General features: G+C 46.6%; 2 protein-coding genes across 2 annotated transcripts in view; both read right to left on the bottom strand.

The window, feature by feature from the left end:
- LOC128584279 (ALK tyrosine kinase receptor-like) overlaps positions 1-729 on the bottom strand; it is a 55,041-nt gene extending 54,312 nt beyond the window's left edge. The window contains exon 1 of the mRNA XM_053589322.1: positions 564-729. Within this exon, the coding sequence (XP_053445297.1) occupies positions 564-727 (164 nt within the window). The 5' untranslated portion in view covers positions 728-729. The remainder of the gene's footprint in view (positions 1-563) is intronic.
- A 14,619-nt stretch (positions 730-15,348) lies between these two features.
- The window catches only part of LOC128584280 (ALK tyrosine kinase receptor-like), a 635,794-nt gene continuing 628,177 nt past the window's right edge, over positions 15,349-22,965 (bottom strand). Inside the window, exons 7-9 of the mRNA XM_053589323.1 lie at positions 20,803-20,934; positions 18,856-18,951; positions 15,349-15,443 (exon numbers count right to left, since the gene is read on the bottom strand). Of these exons, the coding sequence (XP_053445298.1) occupies positions 15,349-15,443; positions 18,856-18,951; positions 20,803-20,934 (323 nt within the window). The remainder of the gene's footprint in view (positions 15,444-18,855; positions 18,952-20,802; positions 20,935-22,965) is intronic.

Genomic DNA, 22,965 nt, shown 5'->3' on the forward strand with positions numbered 1-22,965 from the left:
GGCTTAGGCAACTCTCTTGCCTCAGCCTCCCAAGTAGCCGGGACTACAGGTGCCCACCACAACACCCAGCTATTTTTTGTTGCAGTTTGGCCAGGGCCAGGTTCGAACCCGCCACCCTCGGTATGTGGGGCCGGTGCCCTACTCACTGAGCCACAGGTGCCACCCTCAAATGGGAAATTCAGGCAAAAATCCATCACATAAGAGAAAATGCTACTTATATATAAAGGCTGACTATTATTTGAGAGTAATGTGAGTTGTTAAATTCTTTCTACAAATACTGGAGGCAGCCAGTCAGGCCAGACCAGAGACGTGGGAGATGAGTGTCTCTTAGCACTTTTGTCCCCTGGAGAATCTTGTGCCCCTGGTAACCTGTGGACTCTGTGTGTGTGTGTGTGTGTGTGTGTGTGCGCACACACAAGCATTCATATTGTGTGTGCACATTTGTGTGTGACCTCATCTGCAAGTGTGTCTTGTGTAGAGGTTGGTGGCTGGGGGGAAGACACGGCCCCTTCTACGCTTTGTCAGATAGAGGGAAAGGGGCTGGAGAGGATGTAGAGGCCCACCTGTCAGACACGTCCAGAAGGGGCAACACCGTCCACTGCCACAGGCTCAAGCCTTCGTTGGTGGCAACATGCCAAACTGTCCTGCTTTGTTCCTTCCCTGTTTTGTTCTCCACCAGCACCAAGGACACGTTTCCCCTCAAGACTCCACGGATAAGCCAGGACATCCGGAGCTGTGAGGGAGAGAAGAGCCAGAGAACGAGGTGTTACAGTTAAAAGGAGACGTGAGGTCCCGTTTCCAGAATTCTCAACTGAAGCCTAAAGGATTTTGCTGGAGACTCAGCTGACATCAGCCTAGCAAGAAGAGCTGGATGTCCCCTGGTTATCTCCCAAGGAGGCTTTTAATAGAGTTCAAGGATATGGGTAGGGACAACTGATGGACAGTTTTGGAGCCCTGTCTGGGTTGATGTTATCCTAAATTTCACAGGATTCTACCCTTGAAGTGATATCCAGATCCATGGGGTCTTAATGGAACTTCCTAAAGAGCAGCCAAAGATTCTTTACTCTGTGACCTTGGGCAAGTGATTTTTTTTTTTGACTCAGTTTCGTTTAGTGATTCAGGAATCATAGACTTCTATTCCTTCCCTAACGACTCTCATAATCTTATTTGAATGGTGTCATTTCACACGTCAGCTAACTGGAGCCCCTGTAATTTGATGGCAGTGAACATTGGTTGGCAAGGGCCACAGAAAAATCTGCATATCAAAATCTTTTAGTACGGTTGTCTTTTGGGATGAGGATGCCCACTTTGCTACAATTGTATGTTTTCATTGTTTTTATTAAAAGTTTCTATGTCATTGCTCCCTAGACATTTAAAAGGGACTTGTAGCTAATAATTTCTCTAAGGAAGTTCAAGAGCAGTCTTGTTCAGAGGTAATACAGACTATGAACAGGGTCTCTGGTCTTGGGGTTTGAGATGATAGACGTGGTATATTTGATAGAAACATCCACAAACTTAAAACCTGGGACAACTACATCCTATTACTGCCCCACGTATTCCTGTTCAGAGCTTGTAATAAAAAATGGCTGTTGCAGAAAAAAGGTAAAATTTGCATCAGATGTGCTACCCCCTTTTCTCTGATTCTCCTTGTTTGAATATCTGCTTGTCGGTAAGTTACCCTTCCATTGTCTCCCAGCCCCTGACTCATGGCTGCCTCACAATTTAGTTAACAAGGTTAAGTACCACGAGCTACGGCAGCCAGACTTCCTACCCTGTGGCACACAAACCCTTCACTAGCAAGGACACCCCTGGGCATTGTGTCTGATTTAATTCCGAGACCCTGGGCCTACAGGGCCTGTCTACAACTGAAGCCTCTTCACTAACACCTTTCCCATTTCGCCCTATCTGGTATACCAAATACATAGCTCCACTGAGAACTTCCAGAATAATTGAGTGAATCTGTTAATTTTTATCTGGCCCCAGTGGGTTTTCTTGTGCCATCGGGATGCCATGATTGGAAGTTCCAACCCTCCCCCTGCTAAAACTCATGCAGTTCTCCACCCAAGCCACAGCTTGCCCAGTTGGGACTGTGCTCGACACCTGGTTTCTCTCCTCTTGCTCCTTGACTGCCAATATTGCTGATTTCTACTCCTGTGAATTCAGACTGGTGAAGCTCAATGCCCTGTGTGGTTAGTGGTCCTTATTCATCCTCTGTTGATTTCCACACACATATAGCACAGGGAGCATTTCAAACTTTCCTTCAAACACTGATACTCTCACCTCTGAGTCCCCAGCTCTCTGTTCCCGCCTTACTGAGAAAGACCTGCCAGGTCAGGTCCGGTCCCCCTCAGCGCTCCTTCTCTCTTTTGTGGACCTATATTGCTCCCTCTTCCTTCCCCATCTCAGAGGAAGCTGCGTCCTTCACTGTTTTCTGTGCTCGCCCATTTAGTCCCCGTGTCCTTGCTCTTGCAAATTCCTGCCCTCTGTTCTCCAGCACCTCAGAATCTCTCTATATACCGGCTCCTCCTTTGTCTACAATTCAGGTCAAGATTCACCCATTCTGGAAAATATCCTGGATTTGATGGCTCCTCCTGCTCCCTCCAGCTCGCAGCCCTGTCTGGACTTCCATTCAGATGTTCACATTTGGACAGCGGGGAGGTGCCTGCCGCTTTGAGTTCCACGCTGTCTGTTCTGTCTGAACTCTTTCAAGCTGCCTCCTACCTCATTTCCTCATCACTCTAACAAAATAGAGCAAACATGTCCTTTATAAAGTACTCTTCAAACTCTTTCCGGAGTCTCCTGAGTGCCTCTCCCTCTCCACTTTTCTCCGTCCTGAGTCCTGCTGTATATCTCTGTCAGATTTTCCTATTTATCACGGCCATCTGCGACTCAGGACTCAGCAACCTTCAGGGGTTTCTCATTCTCTATCCAAAAAAAAATAAAAGGAAACAAGGCATTCTCATTCTTCTGTAACCTATAGAAATCAACATTTTAGTTATTCAATGAATATTTATCAAGTACCTATGCTGAGCCGCATGCATCTCTATTCTAGAATGGTCTAAGACATCTGGAATTAGAGACATCTGGATTCAAAATGAGTTCTTGTCACTTTAGTCAACTTATTTATTCATTTTGAAGCTTGGTTTCCTATTCCAGAATGGGAATCGTTTTATCTACCTTATGGGGTTATAGTGACCATTAACTGAGAAAATAAATAATGCAACAAAATGTTACACGGGCACTTCTGCTGAGGCAGAAGACTCCACATTTTAATGGGAAATGTGGGAGTACAAGGGGGCAGGACTTTCAACAGAGGGGATAAAAATGGGTCACATAATTCATAAATTCTCACCCATATTTTAGATTTAAAAAAAGTTGGTAGATGACTATGAGGAGAGAGTTTTCGGAACATGCTTTTGGCATATCATGAGGTCTACTTCTGCTAAGAAGGAGGGTGGGGGGAAGGGTAGTTCTTTATTCATCGCCAGTCAAGAGAGAGAGGTTTTATGATGCCACATTGAGTCCTTGATACTTAGCCCCTGAAGTTTGGGAGCACAGTGGGTCAGTGTCTGTCTCTGTCTGGAATATTTGGAGTTTGGACTAGGGGCTGCTTAGCTGCTATGATGGCAGAGCCAGGAGAGGGGGCAAAATGCACGGCCCACATTCCTAGTGTTTGTGGGGCAAAAATGCATGAATGTTGCACATGGGTGAGGAGAGCTGTGTGTAAGGCAGGTAATTAGACCACAGCATGGAGAAGATGCTGGTGTCTCGAGATGTCCAAGGATCGAGGAAGGAGGAGGTGACCAACTATAACAGAGGTGCACATGCCCCGGTTAAGGCATGAGATTCCTAGCCCTTGTGGAGGGCTGAGGAGAAAGGGAGATCTCCAAAGGAACCACGAAAGTGGCCCGTGTGAGCAATAGTAATCCTCAAACATTTGTTACATCCAGATCACCTACAGTCCCAGTCCTGTAAGAACTTTCTTGTTCACTTACCCTCCTCTCTCTCCCGGTGCTTCCAACCCCGAGGGGTCAGAGGTCAGCAGGATGAGAGGAGAGGAGCAGAGGCTGGGTAGGGAACAAGAGGGGTCATTGACCATCCTCCCCCTGATTTCAGGCTTTCCATCTGCAGTTGGGCCAGGTGTGATGGGGACAGAGGAGGGAAGAAACCCCTGACTTTAAAGCAAGATTCAAGCTTTGACTGGATGGGCAGGTTGATTACTAAACATGCCTGTGTTTTGTATTTTGAAGTGACTTCTGAAGTATGTGCTTAACCTTCAAGTGACAGATAAGTAGTCAGCTTGCCAGCACCTTCACCCAGCAACCCACACATGGGAGCCCAACAAACATAGGTTCCCAGACTGTCCTGCACCAATCTAGTTGCTAGATTCCCCATTGATTGGTGGGAGCCAATGAATGGGGAGTGGCTGAAACCTGGACGGTTTAGAACATAGCCAGGTGGCTGGGGAGTGGAAGGTCCTTTCCCCTCCCTGAACCCAACTCCCGAATGTGGGAGAGCACAAAGGAGCTTCACAAGGCCTTGCATTTTTCTGCTTCTGTGCTTTTTTATCCTTCAGCTTCCTCTACCTGCTTTTTCTTTATGCCCACTTAAGAAAAATGAAAACGTTTTCTTTGTTCAGGAAGTCTTTTCTTATCGCCCATCTCAGAAATGACCTCCTCCTCCTCTGAAATCTTCTAACTAAGGCTATGGAGACCACCATGGGCCCTATCCTCTTGCCCTCCATCCCCTGTGGGTGTCAAGTTTCTTCCAGGCAGAGACTGTCTTATTCATCTCAAGTTCACAGCAGCTGTCAAGGGAGGGCGCATGGTGGGAGCCAATCAACATCAGGATGAATAAAAATGTGTACACATGTCTGTAGATACTCCCCTCTCAGGGACAATAAGTCAACTTTCTATCCTGTGATGCTCTTTTGTGCTCCCTCATACTCAGGAATTGGGTTCCAGGGAAGGGGAACCCAACTTCCCAGCCTCTTGGCTATGTTCTAAACTGCCCAGTTCTCAGCTGCTCTCCAGAACTTTTCAGTTTGAAGCAGAATCTGCAAGGGGCACGGCTATGTCAGTAGGCTACAGTCCTGTCACGTCCATGCTGGGACCCTGGGCTACCTGGCTGCTGAGTGCTTTCTCCATTCTCCTGTATTATATTTTGAGTTAAGCAGGCTAAGCAAAAGAGAGAGAACTGGGCTGGCCACCAAGGCACAGTGCCAAGGCTGTGGCATGTTAGCCTCCCCAGGAGGTCCTCCAGGATCTTTCTCAGTATCTGTCCTCCAAGGAGATTATCATCTATTTACTCACCAACAGTTACTGCCCTTACTCTGTGTTGCAAATTACTCACATTTTCTCTACCCCCTGGAGAACAGCATCTAGTCAGGAAGTTAGAATTTAAATGAATAATCACAAGTGTGTAGCAAAGGGTGAAACAACTGTAGCCATGTAACAGCCAAGATATAGGACACAGTCAAAGGAAGACACTGGATGCCACACAATGAAGACCTAGGTCAGCACAGCCACTTGACCCAACTGTTCAGAGCTATGGGTAAGTATGAGAATTAGAAAAATTACTTTCGGGCGGCCCCTGTGGCTCAGTAGGTAAGGCGCCGGCCCCATATACCGAGGGTGGCGGGTTCAAACCCGGCCCCGGCTGAACTGCAACCAAAAAAAAGCTGGGTGTTGTGCCGGGCGCCTGTAGTCCCAGCTACTCGGAGGCTGAGGCAAGAGAATCGCTTAAGCCCAGGAGTTGGAGGTTGCTGTGAGCTGTGTGAGGCCACGGCACTCTACCGAGGGCCATAAACAGAGACTCTGTCTCTACAAAAAAAAAAAAAAAAAATTACTTTCCTTCTATCTCATCATGGTACCACCTATGTTTAGAGCAGGAAACTTGTATCTACAGCCACAACTCAAGCCAAGGGATGCACTGAGTGTCAACAATGTCTCTTTCTGGGCACAGGTGCAAAAAGCTTGGAATAAGATTGTGAACTGGCGGCCAGTGAAAGGCTAGCAAAATGTGGATGTTTTGATCATTTATTTACTTTTTTTCATCCCCTGAGTGTTCAGTAAGGTTCTGCATCCAGGAAGATACTCTTCTTCCTCAAGACACAAGCTGTCTTGTGCACAACAGAGCCCATGCCTTTCCCTTGGCCCACTCCTCACTGTGCCTATATCCCTAGTTTACGTCCAGGTTTGCCTCTGAGAGTCGGCGGTTTGCTAATCAGAGTATGATTAACCTCTGATAATGGTTCACCAGTATTAACGATAATCTGAGACTGGTTCATCAGTATTAATACGAACTTGCTAGAAATTTAGACTCTCTGGCCTGACCCCAGACCTCCGGAATCAGGATCTGTGTGAGAGAGCAACTCTGGGGCCTGCCCCTGTGCTCCCCCACTACCTTTCCAGAAAGCCAACATTCATCATCCAGGGACCTGCCAAACCATCCTTGGTTCCTTGTCTATTGACTCCGGCTTAACTTGGAGTTTGTGTTCCATGGCTGAGTGTGTTATTAACTGTGTGACCTCATAGCAGCCAGTTACCTCCTCTGAGCCCCTATTTTGTCACAGGAAAATTTGTGACAATAACCACACCTTCCCTACCTGCCTTAAAGCTGGTTATAAAGTATGAGGTAAAGAGCGTGGAAGCGGAGCCCATGTGATGTTGGGAATGGTGTGGAGGAAACAGTGGGTTTTGGCCTGTGCAAATTAGAAGCACCTGGAAAGCTTTCTAAACTACTGACGTCTGGGCTCCACCCCAGCAATTCTTACTTAAGTATCCTTGGGTAGGTCATGGCATTAGCAGGTTTTAAAATCTCTCCAGGTGATTCTAAAATGCAGCCTGGGTGAAGACCACTGGGGAGCTGGGGCTACTTAGTGTCTGGTGCTCACAGTGAGAGGTCCATTTTCATTTTGGACTTTGAGTAAGCGGCAATTCTTAATAACTAAAAAAATGGCTTGAACTGTGCCTACCACCATCAAGGTGTAGAGGGAGTGATTTTCTTGTGGGGGAAGTCACAACCCTCATCCCATCACCTCCAGGCAAAGGCCAAGAACAACTTCCAGAGTGAGAGACTCCTGGGCCAACGATGAGCAGGAGTGACCTTGGGATGTAAGTAGGACCAGAACTACCCTGTTGGACTTGCAAGGTTCTTACCAGTTTCTTAATTACAAGAACGGGAGGACTGATGTCAGTTCCTTCTGAGTATCCTTTATTCATTACTGTGTCTACGTGTATAGCACTCACTGTTGGGGCTCCTAGAGCAGATTACAAGCTCAGTCCCTCTTAAAGATTTCCATTTCCCTTACATGACTCACTATGAAAGTTTTGAGACAGACTGTGTTATGGTCTATTATTTCATTTCCAAGAAACACAGTTGACAGGTTCCTTTCTGATTCACCTATGCAAGTTTCAACTTGCTCAGCTTACTGGTGTTGCTGGGAGGGCTTCATTTGTTTCATGATTTTTGTGTATCTTGAAATTTTCATAATGACCCATCTAAGGTCTAGTACCTGGATCAGTTCTAGGTGCTAGGGTGACCAGCCCACTGACATCTTACGTAAATGCCCAGCTGGATCTTCACAGTCAAGCTTCTGGCACCCAAAGTGGAGAAAAAAATGCTCTTGAAATTCAATCTTAAGACTTATTTCTATCTAGCTGGCCTACAGGATATGAAATCATTTTGTTATTTATTTATTTATTTATTTATTTATTTAGAGACAGAGTCTCACTATGTTGCCATTGGTAGAGTGCTATGGCATCACAGCTCACAGCAACCTCAAACTCTTGGGCTTAAGTGATTCTCTTGCCTCAGCCTGACTACAGATGCCTGCCACAATGCCCAGCTATTTTTTGGTTGCAGTTGTCGTTGTTGTTTAGCAGGTCCAGGCCAGGCCCAAACCTGCCAGCTTATGTGTGTGTGGCCGGTGCCCTAGTCACTGAGCCGTGGGCGCTGAGCCTAATTGATTATTTATTGAATGCTATAAAGCTGCACCAGGCACTCATACATATGAGTCCACAAATTTGCCACCATGTGCTTACATTGGCTGTACTGTACAAACAGCTAGGTAACATTTCATAACCTTGGTATATCAGTGTTTCACAGCCGTGTTCATGTCAACATGTGGCAGTGACTTACTGAGTAGTGTTTATTATTGTTGTATGTTTTTGTGTGCTGTCGCAAGAATGTTGGAGCTTGAATTAGAGCGATGAACAAACATTAAATTTCTTGTTAAACTTGTTGAGAGTGGAAGTGAAATCAGGGACATGTTAGTCCAAGTTTATGGGGATAATGCCATGAGAAAAATAGCAGTGTACGATTGGATTAAATGTTTTTCTGAGGGGAGAGAAAGTGTCACTAATAGAGAGAGGTCAGCATGACTAGTAACAAGTAGAACTGAAGAAAACATTGCAGAAATTTGTTGAATTGTGCCTCAAAATCATTGGTCGACTATGAGAAGTATAGCAGACCAAGTAAGCATTGTTAGAAAAATAGGAAAATTTTAACTGAAAATCTTGGCATGAGAAAGGTGTGGCTCTTGCATCATGACACTGCACCAGCTCACACAGCACTGTCTGTGAAAGAGTTTTTACTCAGTAAACAAATAAAGTATCGGAACACCCTCCCCACTCACCTTATCAGGCCCCAGTGACTTTTTCTTTATCAAAAGATAAAATATTACAAGGAAGACAGTTTGATGACATTCAGAACAGTAAGGGTAATATAATGACAGCTCTGATGGCCATTCCAGAAAAAGAGTTCCAAAACTGCTTGGAAGGGTGGACTAGGTGCTGGTGTCAGTGCCTCGCTTCCCAGGGGAGAACTTCAACGGTGACTGTAGTGATATTCAGCAATGAGGTCTGGAGCATTTTTTCTAGGATGAGTTTGTGAACTTAATTTTCAGACTTTGTAAGCTGTCTCATTTTATACACACAGCACCCCATCATGTAGGTATTATTATACCCATTTTTCAGATGTAGAATCTGAGGTTTAGCGAGGTTAAATCAGTCACCCCTGGGACCCAAGCCCATACATGGTCGGCCTGAAATCTGCACTTATGCACTATGCTCGATGCTCTTTCTATCGTACCTGTGGAAATATATTATGATAATCCTTAAAGTTTGGGGTACACACTATGAAGATCTTCTAGGCCCTTGATGCTCAAAGTACGGTGCGTGAACCAGCAGTGTTGCCATCCCCCAGACGCTTGTTAGTGATGCAGGCTCTCAGGCCCCACACCAGCTCTCCAGAATCAATTCATATTTTGACGAGATCTCATTTTAGAAATACTTTCACATTGGAGGAATTGGGGAGATAGCGGATTATAAACTATTTACAAACGTTGTTTCTGCCAGGCAGTGAACATGTTTGTGTGAGTATGTGTGTATTCACATAAATATAGGCAATCTTATAGAAATCCTAAATTATATTTATGGGAAATAATGCTTGTTGGTGCCCATAACGATAGAATTTTTGATCCCTGTAGAAACCTCTTAGTAAATATAAGTTATAAATGGTAGCTTTTGACTAACAAACTCTTTTATATGCAGACAGAAAACGAGACAAGTGAAAAGAGACAACCCCAGCAACCGCCACCAGCAATTATATCTCTGGTTCCAGCCGGCCCTCTCACCAAGGCCTTTTTTCCCGGCCTCTCAGTGGGGCCTGATAGACTTTCCAATTATGTGGTACCAGTGTTTGTCATCTTATTAATTAAAGTCCTGTATGTAAAGCAGGAACAGCAGTGTGGCTGGCCTTAACACTATTATTTCTGTCACGGCCATTCCTCCTCCAGAGGTAATCAGGGCAATTTTATGTCGGGAATATGCTATTGCATACCTTGCGGCTGCTTCAGAACAATCCCCTCAACTAATACAAAAAAAAAAAAAAAAAAAATACCATGATAGAATTTAGGCTGAAGTGGGACCAAAAAGACTCAGTGGTATCAAATAACGTCCTTTCTGCATCCAACGGCCCCAATGTAGGAAATGCCTTGAGAGTCTGTTAGTAGAGGCAAAACTGAGGATGGATGGTCTAGACCGGTGTTTTCCAAACTTTTTTATCTCAATATATATTTGAATCTATGGTTAACTTAAGCGGCACACTTAAATATGTTGATTAAAAAAAAAGAGTAAGAAAATTAATATACTTTGTGCTTTTGAACTTCTTTCAAAAATAATTTCATTTATGATCTTTAAAAATTTTCTCTGCACACTTGAGGTCCTCTCATGGCACCCCTGTTGAAAATCACTGCTCTAGTGTATAATTCAGTTCAGCAGAAGGAGACATGTTTTAAAAGAGAAGTTCAAAGATGAAGTTGCTTGGAGGGTGAGGGGGCCCTTCCTTGGTACTCCCTACACTGTAGTCAGCAGAGACTGAGATTGGACTTGTCATTAGGGACAACCAAGTGAGCTCTACATGCAGACTAAAGCTCCTCCCCCATTGAAGGGCTGTGATTCTGGGCTTAAACTTTTCATTTTAATAAGGGTCCCCTGGTTTCAAAGTGGTATCCTATTAACTTTAGCTGATCATATTGACTCACTGGAAAATCTAGTGTTTTTTGCTCACCATCTTCTAATTCACCTGGAAAAAACGAACGCCAACTCTCTATCTAAAAATAGCCTAATGAAAAATCAACCCAACACAGCAAGAAGCTGGCCAGATGCAGATTTTTGATAACAAAAAAATAAAATGTGATGCTGGCAAGTCTTTGCAATTATGGAAGCTTAAGACATGCTGGATTCCTGGTGGTGTAGGAGACTTCAAAGACTGGGAGTTTTCCTGAAAGCACCATCTCTTGTCTCTTTCTGAGGGATTGCACTGAAGCTAGGGAACACCAGTCAAGGACGTCCATGCGCCCCCTTTCTAAAAGCATGGCAAGACAACATGAAGGTCATAAATAAAAATAATGACTCTGGGATGCCTGGCTGGTCAAGGTTATGGGGTTACAAGTATTTCTTTCCCCTTCTTTAGTCTTTTCTTTCTTTTCCAGATTTTTAACAATGAACATCTTGCCTTTTAATAACTAGATCACAAACAATGAAATTCATTTAGGGTATGTAGCTATTAAAAGCATGTTTATGAGTAATAATATTGATATAGAAAAATATAACATTAAGTAAAGAAAGACGGTACAAAGTGTTTGTCTGATGATACCAAATTTGAATAAGCCCTTTATGTATAGTGAAGCTCAAATCTACATCTATCTGTTGGGAAATAAATGTACCAATATCTTTGTGGGGGGGATAGGACATGAGGCAATTTCAATTTTCTTATTCATACTTGGCTATATTTTCCTAAAATTCTACAATGAATATATAGTACTTTTATAATCAGAAAAAACAGTATATAATATATTAAAAAAAGATAAGTGAGAGGGCCAGGTGCAGTGGCTCACCTGGGAACCTGAGGTGGGTGGATCACCTGAGTTCAGGAGTTTGAGATCAGCCTGAGCAAGAGTGAGACCCCATCTCTAGTAGAAGTAGAAAAACTAGTAGGTGTTGTGGCAGGTGCCTGTTGACCCAGCTACTTGGGAGGCTGAGGCAAGAGGATCGTTTGAACCTAAGAGTTTGAGGTTGCTGTGAGCTATGAGGCTATGGCACTCAACTCCAGGGTGACAGAGAGAGAGATTTTGTCTCAAAAAAAACAGGTATTGATGGAGGATTCTGATGTGTTTCCATTCCTTTCAGGGAGGATTATGTCCTCTCATCTGGCCTGTGGGCTTTGTGGGGTGGGAGCAGGTGTTGGTGGGAGCTGCTGAGGGAGAAGGGGGTCAACTGCTGTGGACAGAGCCTGAGAATCAGAATCAGGAGTGTTCCCAGAGCCTTGGTGTTTTCATCTGTAAAATGGAACAAATAGTACTTTCTTTAGAGATTGATTGCCTGGCTTTAATAGGATTATGGGAGCCCAGAATGTAGCTTAGCAAAAACATTTGATAAATATTAGTTCTCTTCTCCTGTATTGGAAAGCGCAGGCAGGGCACACCACGTTAGAGATAAACAGCGCACAAAACCCAGACAGAATGAAAAATGCTATATTAAAAATTTCCATCTGGCTTTTTATCTTCCAGGTTTCCTAGAGAATTATCTTTCCAGCCTTACCGGAAGAAAAAAGTGAGGCGTTCTTGAATTATATCATAGTCGTGTGATCTTGGATAAACAGCTTCCCCTGTGCCTCAGTTTCTCTGTGTGTGTGTGTGAGAAGTATCTTTATAATCCCACTGCTGGGGCCAGGATGGACTATGCGCGGAAGCCCCCACAACCGTCCTGGATGCCATGAGAAAGAGAATGGGTATGAGGCACAGGGGTGTCTGCAGAGGCCCAGAGTCCCCAGGGAGACGCTGCTCCCCACTGGGTGTTCCCCTGCACAGGTGTGTTGTAACGCTCACCACTGGAGCCATGAGGGTCTGTGATGCACATATGGCTTAAGAATGGGACCCAAGTCTGTGCCAAGTGCCCAGCAAGATCTTATTCACACCTTTGAGTCTCAACTATAATTTTCCGTATGCCTCGGTTTCATCAGGCAGCGAGAGAGGTATTCATTTTGTATGGCTCAAAGCTATTAAATGAATTATGTCCGATTGCAGTTACAATTGCTGTTGATTACTGTGGCCCATTAGCATGTACCCTGGCAGAGCCAACCATGTCCCAATAAGGGGTGACAGAATGCGGGGCTCCAGTGGCTTCCTGGCCCTACATGCTGAAGTAAAAGCTATTTTGAGGCAGAAATCTCAGGAGGACCTCACTTGTGGGATCCTTGTAACTCAATGAGGGGCCTTGTTCGCTCATATGCTGGGCTAGGGTTATGCTGACAGTTGAGGGGCTGTGTGAATTAATTAATTAATTAATGGTGAGATGGGTTGATGGGGCACATCCTGCTGGTGCTAATGCTAGCACTGTGTAGGATAACGCCGTGTATAATAGCTCTTGACCCCCTGCCCACACGTTGCTGACAGAGATGAGAAATAAGACGCACCATGTCTGAATTTAGGTAGCACCAACTTCCTCGTGACTGAGTAAGGTAAGATGAGGGATGATAATAAAAATAATTGCTATTGTTCATAAAGTAGCATAGAGACTACAAAGAGTTTTCACTTTTTTATCTGAGCCTGGTAACAGCCTCATGCAGCAAGTCAACCAGGTATTTTTATCCCTAATTAGGGGAAGTGACTTGCTGGAGATCATATGGCTCATAAGTGGAGCAGAGCTGAGGTTTACACTCGGGTGATCTAACTCAAGTCCAGTGACCTTAGAGTGTTTACAGATTTGGCTTTGGAGTTAGACAAACCTGGCTTGAATGGTGGCTCTGCAGGGTGAACTTGGGCAAGTCACTTAAGCTCCCTAAGCCCTGGTTTCTGCATCAATCAATGGGGTAACAAATCCTCCCAGTGTGTTTTGATAACGAGATAATGCAGGTGGAATGCTTAGCCCTGTGCTGGCCTTATGCTAGGGGATCGATATTTTAAAAATATGCCCTTAGTTGGCTTTATAGGTACTAAGGGTCCCTTATTGCAGCCTCAGATTAAGGGAAGGGTTTTTTCCCCCTAAGGTGCAAAAAGCTAGAGTGTTTGAGGACTCTGATTAAGAATATTGGCTTGCTTTTTAATGGACTGCAGCTGAGTGATTCATCACTGACCTGAAAGTTTTCTTAGCTTTTCTATTGAATAAACACCCCGAAAAGCCCCTAGATTCCTGCGGTCTGTCTCCGATGTGCCCACACAGCCTCTTGGAATAGCTTTTCCCTGATTTGCTAAAGTAAGTTGACCACGTGGGGCCAACATGATGAACTGACGCCACTGGGGCCCTGGTGTGAGTAGCAGTATCCCTGACACCCAGGAGTGAGACCCAGCAATTAGTCCCAATCTAAGGAGTGCCTAAGTGAAGAGACTATTCAGCTATAAAATGGGGTGGCATTCTCTTCCTGCCTCCGGAGAGGAGGAGTCCACGCTGCTGGGGTGCAGAGGACTCTGAGTTAGGCGAGAATGATGTCAGTATAATGCTTTTGAGGCTCATATCAACTCCCCCTTCACTGAGAAGCTTCTGTCTGTTCCCAGCAGAGCTGTGTGATAGGAAGGGCATGGAACTTTGAGTCCTAAGGCCTATGCCCACTCTTAGTTTATGTCATTAGCTGTGGGTCTGTGGTGCATTTCTCTCCTGCCCTGCTGAGAGGGCTACTCTCATCTCCCGCCAGCCCTGCACACCCTTCCCCTGTCTCCAGGGAGGAAGCCCAGACCACCTGCTCCTCCCTCTCAGCCCCTGCCTTGTTCAAGTTTGGGGGTGGGGAGGCAGATATAGGAGGAACTTGTGTTTTTCAAGCTATCTTATTATTATTCCCTTCACCCTCCTTTTCTCATCTTTCATAAGGGATTTTATCACTTAAAAACACAGCAGTCAGGGGTGGCGCCTGTGGCTCAAAGAAGTAGGGCACCGGCCCCATACACTGGAGGTGGCGAGTTCAAACCCAGCCCCCGCCAAAAACTGCAAAAACAAAAACAAAAAAACAAAAAACTGCACAGCAGTCAGAAACATTCCTCTCTCCCATCTTGAAAGGCCTATTTGTCTGCTGGTGTGGTTCGGGGCAAGCTTAAGTAAGCCTGATTAACACTCTGACGTTGTTGCTTCTGTGCCACACTGAGAGGGGGGAGGGAAAGGATGGGCCCTGTTTCCAGGGATGGCCAAAACATCCTGAAAACCTTACATAATCAGCCAGAGAGCAGTCTACTAAACGATTCTCCGGCCTCTAATCTTTAGGCTGGCCCACCATTAGGGACACTGTCTTGGTGGGGCTTTGAGTAGGGCACAATGGCTGGACTGCCGAGGCAGTTCTGGGGGCCAGTCTCCTCTCCCACATCCCTTTGGGCCACATTTGCTGGCTCTAATCCAGCGTGGGGTAGACCACCTGGCCCCCAAAGACACGGGGGTCTGCTGCTTCCCTTCTGCCCTATCTCAGCAGTCCACAACAGCTAATCAAAGTCAATTCTTTTTATCACTAGGGCCAACATTGGAGGGAAGGTCCCGCTGTGTCCCAGGGTCCCAGGGTGTGTGTTGTGCTCATGTGAGTCAGTACATACAGGTGGGTTGGGAGAGGCAGCCGAGCTCTAGCCAGGTAAAAAAACCCACTGGCCAGGAACTGGCCACCACAAATGACGGGGGGTCCTCTGCATTCTTGTAGCTCAAGAATGGAAAACTGGTTTCACATTTTGGAGGGAAGAGAAAATGAGGAAAGCCCAGTACTCTCCATCCCTGGTCATGTTCTGGCCTGAGAACGTGGTTTAAATTATTCTAGTCACTGGCAGGCTATTCAAATAAAATAGAATTTCAAACCACACGGGGCTTGTTGAGACATTCAGGCTGCTCGGATGTGCGAGAGGCAGGGGGAGGGCGGGATGGCCGCCACTCTGCTGTGCTCTTTATTACCAGCAGCCGCAATGCCAGACACATCTAGGGTGTGTCAAAGCCAAGGCGATGAGAGCAGGTCTGACAGCCAGCCAGCATGTGAGAGCCACCACGAGGCTCCCCTCTCTGGTGATGACTTTAATTATTTGAACTGGAGTTCAGCAAAATACAAATACAAATAAAACAAAATAAAATAGAAATGTATTGTAAGTGGCTCCCCAGTTTCCAGCAGAGAAGAGCTTGTGGCAGAGAGGAGAACCAGAAGAAAACCAACCCTGCGTGGCTCTCTCCTGTTCGTTGTTGCGTTTGTGGCTGGGTTAGGCAGAGGGCTTTAAATATATGCCCCATGTGCAACTGTGCAGAGACAGAAGAGGTGGCCCTGCAGCCGTGGTGGCCAGGGAGAACCTGCAGCGGTGGCTTCAGGAATCTGGAGGGAGGAGGTGGGAGCCGGCAGGCTTCTGGAATGTCCTAGAAGTTGGGGTGGCACAAAGGTGTGCCCTGGCTATGGCTCCATGGTGGGAGGGGGTCTGACCTGGTTCCACATGCTCTTTCAGCCCCTTCGATCTGGCCTCTTCTCTCTCCACCCCCATCCATCATTTCTAACCCCTTCTCTGACTCATCTTTCTAAACAGCAAGTTATGACATGTTATTTGGGGGCACAGATAGCAGAGGAAAGCTCTCTGCATGGGCGAATAATCAGCAAAGCACACATTTGGCCAATAGCTCTCAAGCTTCAGTGCTGCAAATCCCCGGGGATGAGGTTGAAAGTACAGAGCCCCAGGCTGCACTTAGGGATGCCAGTCAGTAGGTCCAGGGTGGGGCCCAAGGACCTGCATTTGTTGCATTTGCCAAGTGAGTGAAGTTGGAGAAACAGAGCTACCAGTTCACTCAATTCAGAGATCATGAAGGAACTTCTCTGACAATGACACTGATTCTCCTATTGGAATCCATTAATGATTGCGGGGTTTCCTACGAAGCATTTTAAGATATTCTGCAATTTCTCTAACTCCCTGAAGACCAGGACTGAGCTAAGTATAGAGAAGGTGGTCGGCATTGTCCCCAGAGCTCAGCTTGGCTGGATCCCTGTCCCTGAGCAGTTCACACTCAGAGACCTTCACCCACAGGTCCACCTGGTGTCACCTTGCTGCACCAGGGGCCCCTGAAGGTTTGGTGGAGTTTGAAAGCCCCAGGTTAACTTCACACAACTTCCAGAGCAATGCAATATCTGTTTCTCAGCAATTGGGGTTCAGCCGACCTGAGACGAGGAAATCAACTTTCTGCCTTCTGCATTTAGGATTTGAATAAAATAAATGATGGGGCTTACAAACCTGGAAAAATGCACATTTCTATTTTGGGTATTTGTTTTTCTGCTGAAAACGTTTCTCCCAACATTGGGAATTCAAAGACCCATCAGCATTCGATGAATGGTTTGAAAACCTGAATGCGAAATAATGTGAATGTGAATATAAATATACAGAATGTGGCTGTGGCTGGACTTACTCCCTTCCCTTCATCACGACTGCAGAGCCAAGTTCCGGAAAAAGGCAGGGAATAGCAGAAATAGCCCAGAGCAAAATTGACTGGAGGAAAAATAAAACAGGCCAGTAAAACAAAATACCTGTTTAAGCTATCGATCAACTCTAAGGTTATCAGAGAAATGATGAAATATTAGAATAATATCAGTTTTACCTTGACATTTCTTTTTCTGAAATTTGGCTCATATTAAATCCAGTGAAGAATGAATTTAAATGCCACATGCTAAAGGGTCCTCCTGTTCTCTTAGGTGGAGGCCAACCCTCTGTCCTCATCTAGGTTCTCTCTTAAGAGGCTTTCCTTCATAGGTAAGGAAAGGTGCTGCTCTAAGGCACCTGAGAAATAGCAGCAGTGACTGCGTAATTCCACCCTGGGCATCAGACAGCATGGTCTCTCAAACACAATTTGATTTAATTAATGTATTTATTTGTGCCCAGACTGCTTCTAAAAAGGATTTAAGGTGGCTCACGGAGATATACAAAATCAGATAAGAAAATATGAACTAGAAGAGAGTAAGATGGGGCAAATGCCACCGGATAAAATCAAATTGGGCGGGGCTGCTACTGAGCACACATCACTAAGTCCTATTTTCTTACCAGATGGAACCTCAGTTTTAATTTAACCATTCCTCTGATTAAAAAATTACTTATCTTATGCCATTCTTCCTTGTTTTATGTCTGCGAGTATTTATCTTACGAGAAACCTGAAGGGCTTGAATTTGCCTGTGTCCCTTAGCCTGGGATGCTGTCATCTGGACTTATGCTGGCCAATCCTCCCTGCGATTCCTGCCAGCCAAAGGAGGCGGAATGAATCTGGTCAGTTTCACAGTGTCCACACCTTGACAGGGAACACGTTGCTCAGTGGGTGCAAAGCTATTCTTAAAACTAAGCCAGTTAGGAAATTGTCCTGTGAGTTTCCAGAAGGAGAGACCTGGCCAGATCTAAACTATGTTGATTTTCTACTAAGTGCACAGTGCTGATGCAGGAGCTGTGCGGAGTGCAGAAGGCACAAGGCCTGGCCTGGTCTCTGGGAGTTTGGAGTCTGGTTTTTAGCTAAGGTCCTTTTCCTCTTCCCCCTCTTTCCTTCTGAATGTTTGCACATGTGTCTATCTATTGCAGTGCTTACTTATTTTTGCCAGATGCTCTTCTAAGCCCTCTACATATATTGCCTATTTATTCTTCACTCCTTTGGGGCAAGCACTTAGAGTGTCCATTTTCCAGGTGAGGAAACTGAAGCTCTGAGAGATAATTAACTGTTGGAACAAATTGTACAGCCAGTCAGTGGCGCAACCTGGCTCAGACTTGGGTGGTTGACTCCAAAGTCTGTGAGTTTAATCTTTGTACCATAATGATGTCTTAAGCACATTTCTTGGCCTCTAGACAACATGACTGTATGCTAAGGAATGTGGAGCCAGGCCCTCCATCCTCCCCACTAACGAGATAACAGCTTTAGGAACCATTTGGGTAAGTGGCTTTGGAGGTACCACACTAATGTCACTGTAATGCCATTTATGTCTTGGTGAAATTTATATAAATCAAATTTTTGATTCTCAATAGTATTTGAAATGTAAGAGCTTAATATTTTTAAAAAGGAATCTGCAGAGAGTCTTTTGTAAATTCTTGTTACTGTGCCCTATTAGGCCATGGGAAAGCTTTCTTGGATTTGCTTAAATAAGGATCCTCCTGCAAGTAGCTCAGTGCAGCCAACTGCGGGGGTTGGGGGTATCGTGGTCTGCAGGTGGGACTTTACCACATTGATGGACATGCTCTGTCTAGAAGATGGCAGAGATGGCCCTTGTGTCCTCTCCCCAGGGGAACACCAGCCCAGCCTCACAGGATGCTTCCTTAGTCTGTTTGGGTTCATCTGGAGATGATGGGAGGTGGGACAAGTCAGACAATTAGAGGAACATGGGGACTTGCCTCACATGGAGAGTTCTTCATCGGTGCGGGAAATGTGGCACTAGTCACTGTGGCGCTTTCAGCCGCGGGGACTTCAGTGGTGCTGAGCAACAGGGCATGGCCTGGGGAGAGGAAAAGAGTCATGAATGCACCAGCATCAGGAATGGAGGGTCTGAGGAGGGTTAATGGGCTGGGCACAGCTCGTGTATAGACCAGCCAGATATTTGAGGACACTGGCTTCTGGCCTATAGTGAATAAGAAAGCCTACTTGTCATCATCAGTAAAATCTGGCTCATGTGAAAAGTTATTACTCCAAACTGTGTGTGAGGTTCCGGGACAGACATCTAGGCTGCTACATCCCTGACCTTCCAAGATCACGAGCTTCAGCCTGAAGCACACTCATGTCCATGCATGGCCTTCTGATGGTTTCTGTGACCTCTCCCTTCCTCTTCTGCATTCAGAGCCCAGGTCATCCTGTGCCCCATGCCCTGCCTGGGGAGACTCACTTCTTGTGTTTGCTAAGTGCTGCTCTGCCTGAACACTTGGGAGGACAGGAGGCTTCACCCCATGTGGTGGCAGGAAGAAGAATCGTAAACCTTTAGGAACTGAGGAAGGTTTTGTACACGGCCAATGCTATGGACACAGGTACCAGTGTGAAGCTCACGACGCTTTAGCGGCCCACAGAACACTAAGCATGATTTTAGTCATTCCTCTCCTCCTAACTCTCTTAGTAAAGTCTGCTATTGATTTACTGTTGAGTCACAAATTCAGGTGAGTCCAGAGCCGAGTAGCAAGGACAGGCTGGAGATCTTAGCCAGCATGAGGAAGACTCAGGAAGCTGGGCTTACGTGACTGGGGACAGAAAAGCTCCCATGGGGGTGAGTGGGTCAAATATCTGAAGGGCTACCTTGGGGGCAAAAGGGGTGGTTCAGCCTATGGGTCCCCAGGAGACAAAAATGACCAATGAGTAGAACTTCAGGGGCAGCGGCACTTGTCTCTGGGGGGGGGGAAAACTTTGCAGTAGTTTCAAGCTGGTAAATGATGCTCGGGCTGCAATCGGGGGCAGTGAGAGCCCTGCCACTAGAGGTGTCCGGCCAGGGCTTATGGGAACTGAAGGGGGAATTAGCAACTGAGAGCAGAGATCATGTCTAGCTTTGAGCTTCACCTCTCTGCTCTCCCTAGGACAGGGCGCTCAGGATGATGCTGCAAACTGTGGAGGCCCCGAGGAGATGTTGGGGCCCCCAGGCCCTCCACACCTGGTGAGGGGCCCCTGCAGAAGTCTCTGTGGCTGCGGTGACTCAGCCTTTATGCTAGTGGGGCCGCTGTGAGAGTGTCCTGGCCCTCAGCCAACCTGCTGAGATGCAGCTGGCTCTGGAGACCGAGCGCAGAGCTGCGGGATCCTCCTTGGTCGGAGGAGGATTTTGTCTTCTCTCACACTTGTTATTCTTGTTTCTAAAAATAACCCATAGGATACGTGATCTTTTCTTGGACAGAGAGGGATTTAAGTATAAGGGTCTCTAGGCAAATGCAGGGGAGGAAAGAAGGAGAGAGACCTTCTCAGCCACTAGCTCTGTCCTGCAGAGAGGTGGGCACCAGGGTGCAGCCCAGGGCTGGGCTGTGGCTGGCCTTGCAGACCCTCTTCTGTCCCACACCCTGCCCCAGCTGGTGTCTTTGGGTCTGCAGGCAGCTTCCTAAGGTGTGGGTGGTCGTATCTTGGGTATGTGGAGGCCCTTTGCTCCTACGGGGCTGTCAAGGGGGTGGGTTCCAGCCAGGGGAAGATAGGCATTGCCAGCTCAAGTCAGGGGTTGGGGTGGAGGTGTGGGGAGGCTGAGGAGGCCGTAGGGGATCATAGGGGATGAACCAGATGGGGCCAGAGTTCAAATGGCCCAAGCCTCCCCAGGTCCCAGGTCTCTTGTCAGTCTGCTCAGACATTGGCTGGGCACCAGGTAGAAGAGAGGAGAAGGTGGTAGTACCTCGGTGTTCCTGGAACAGTGCATCCTCTAGGGTCCTGACCTGCCACTGGGGAGTGGGGGGCGAGAGTGTGCCTTGGGTCCAGCCACAGAAGCCTTCCTCAAAGTTGCAATAAAAACCAGCAGGGAGTTTACCTGTGGAGAGAGCACAGGGGCACAGTCATTTCCAGGACTGCTAGAGGCAAAATATGCCAACGTCAAGTCCAATTAGCCCAGCACGACCAAGTTATTTAATATCTTCATTAGTAACAGCTCCCTGGCTGGAATGCTTGATGTCTAATGACATGAAGGGAAGCTCCGAGCCCTCACTTGCACATATGCTGCTTTATGATCTTCTGATCTTCAGAAAATAAAATAGTAATAACAACGTTTCCACAGCCTGGGTATTGTTAGCCCAGTTTTGCATTTGACAAAGCAGAGGCTCAGCAATGTTAAGTGAGCAGACCAAGGTCACACAGCTGACAGATAACCCACGTGGACTCAGACTCAGATCATGTGCTTCTAATTTCAGATCTCTTTATATTGTCCACTGTGAGTGCGGTCCCAGGAGAAGCCTGTGTGTAACTCACTAGAATACGTTTCCAATGGAGGACGCAATGACAAGAGTTACACAGTGATGAAAGTGTGGTGATGGTGGTTGTGCTGCTGGGGGTTGGTTGTATTGCTCACGTCACCCCTGTCTGCAGAGACACATGCTGCTCAAACCTCTTTATTCCCCAACCCCCTTGCAGTTGAGGGAAGCCATATGATACACTCTAGCTAATGAAATGTGAGGGGAAGTGATATGTGTCTCATCTGGCCGGAGGCTGTGAAAGCCCTGGGGCAAATCTGCAGTCTCTTTCTCTGCTGCAGTGACCAAGGAGAATTCTTGTTCCTGAGGGTGCTGCTATGTTGATGGAGGAGACTCTGCCAGCCTGGGTCCCTGCGTGATCCTGTGTAGCGAGTTTCTGCCAAATCCCACCCCTCATTGGACAGGTGCTGTACATGTCATCTTAAGCCACTGAAATGTCTTACTCCAGCATAACCTGGCTTATCCTGATCAAATGGTTCCGCTCACTGGGGTCTCTTTATATCATCTCAGGCTCAGCAAAAGGGGCCTGTAATCCTTTCCCCTCCCCTCCATCAGACTGATCACAGGTCCCACTGAGGAGGCCTTTCTAGACTGTGTATTTCCCCACTGCCCGCAGGAGGAGAAGAGGGCTGGAGAGAGCTCACTTTCTCCATCTGGCTCTGACAATGGCTCCAGGCAAGGCTCTCAGCTTCGAGGGACTAGTGGGCCATTCCAGGCCATTCCAATAGCACCGACAGCCCCAGACTTGGCTGTGGAGAAGCCTGTGTCTCCTGTAGGAGGAAAGGCGCTTTCTACTGCATTCTACACCCTTCCTCTCTCAGCCTTCTTGGCTGACAATGAGGGCCCCAACGCTTCCTGGCTGTGACAGCACCTTCGTGAATTATTACTCATTTCCCCCTCGATTCTCTGTGCATTTCACACGGAGGCAGAATTATAAATTAAAACAGGCTGTCACTGACTTTGAGCATCTCTTCCCATTTATACCCCCCTGAAGAAATCCCTTTCCCTTAAGCCTCACATGTTCCTCTGATTAAAACTCCCAAAGCCAAGAAGAATTTTCTGTTTTATTCTTTATGCTCCCCTCAAGGGATCCCACATTCACTTCTTCTGCAGAAATCAACTGGTGGCTGGAAGTGACCTTCTCATGGAGTGCCCTTCACAAGTGAGCTTTAAAAACCAGAGCCCACTGTGGAGGATCCCAGGAGGCTTGGGCTGCAGGATGAAGGAGGAGGCAGGGCTGCCCTGGTGCTGCCAGCAGGTCATTCTCCTCACTCTTCCAGGAGATGGGGATGTGGAGAGAACGGAGCCTGATTGGTGGTGTTGGAACCACAACTGCACAGGAATCTGGACATGAGGGTTCTAGTTCTGGCCTCAGCACTCCCCACTGTGTGACCTTGGACAAATCATTTCCTTCCTTAGAGCCTCAGATCCCTCATCTCTAAAATGGGGGCAATGTTAGTATCTATCTCACCGGATTGGTTTGAGGATAAAATAAGGTGGAGAGTACTCTGCTTACAGAGCATGAAAGTACTCTGTAAACAGCTAGAATGGTGCAGATATAAAGTGGCGGTACTATTATTAATGCTCATTATTCA

Source organism: Nycticebus coucang, chromosome 4, assembly GCF_027406575.1.
Source record: "Nycticebus coucang isolate mNycCou1 chromosome 4, mNycCou1.pri, whole genome shotgun sequence".
NCBI lineage: Eukaryota > Metazoa > Chordata > Mammalia > Primates > Lorisidae > Nycticebus > Nycticebus coucang.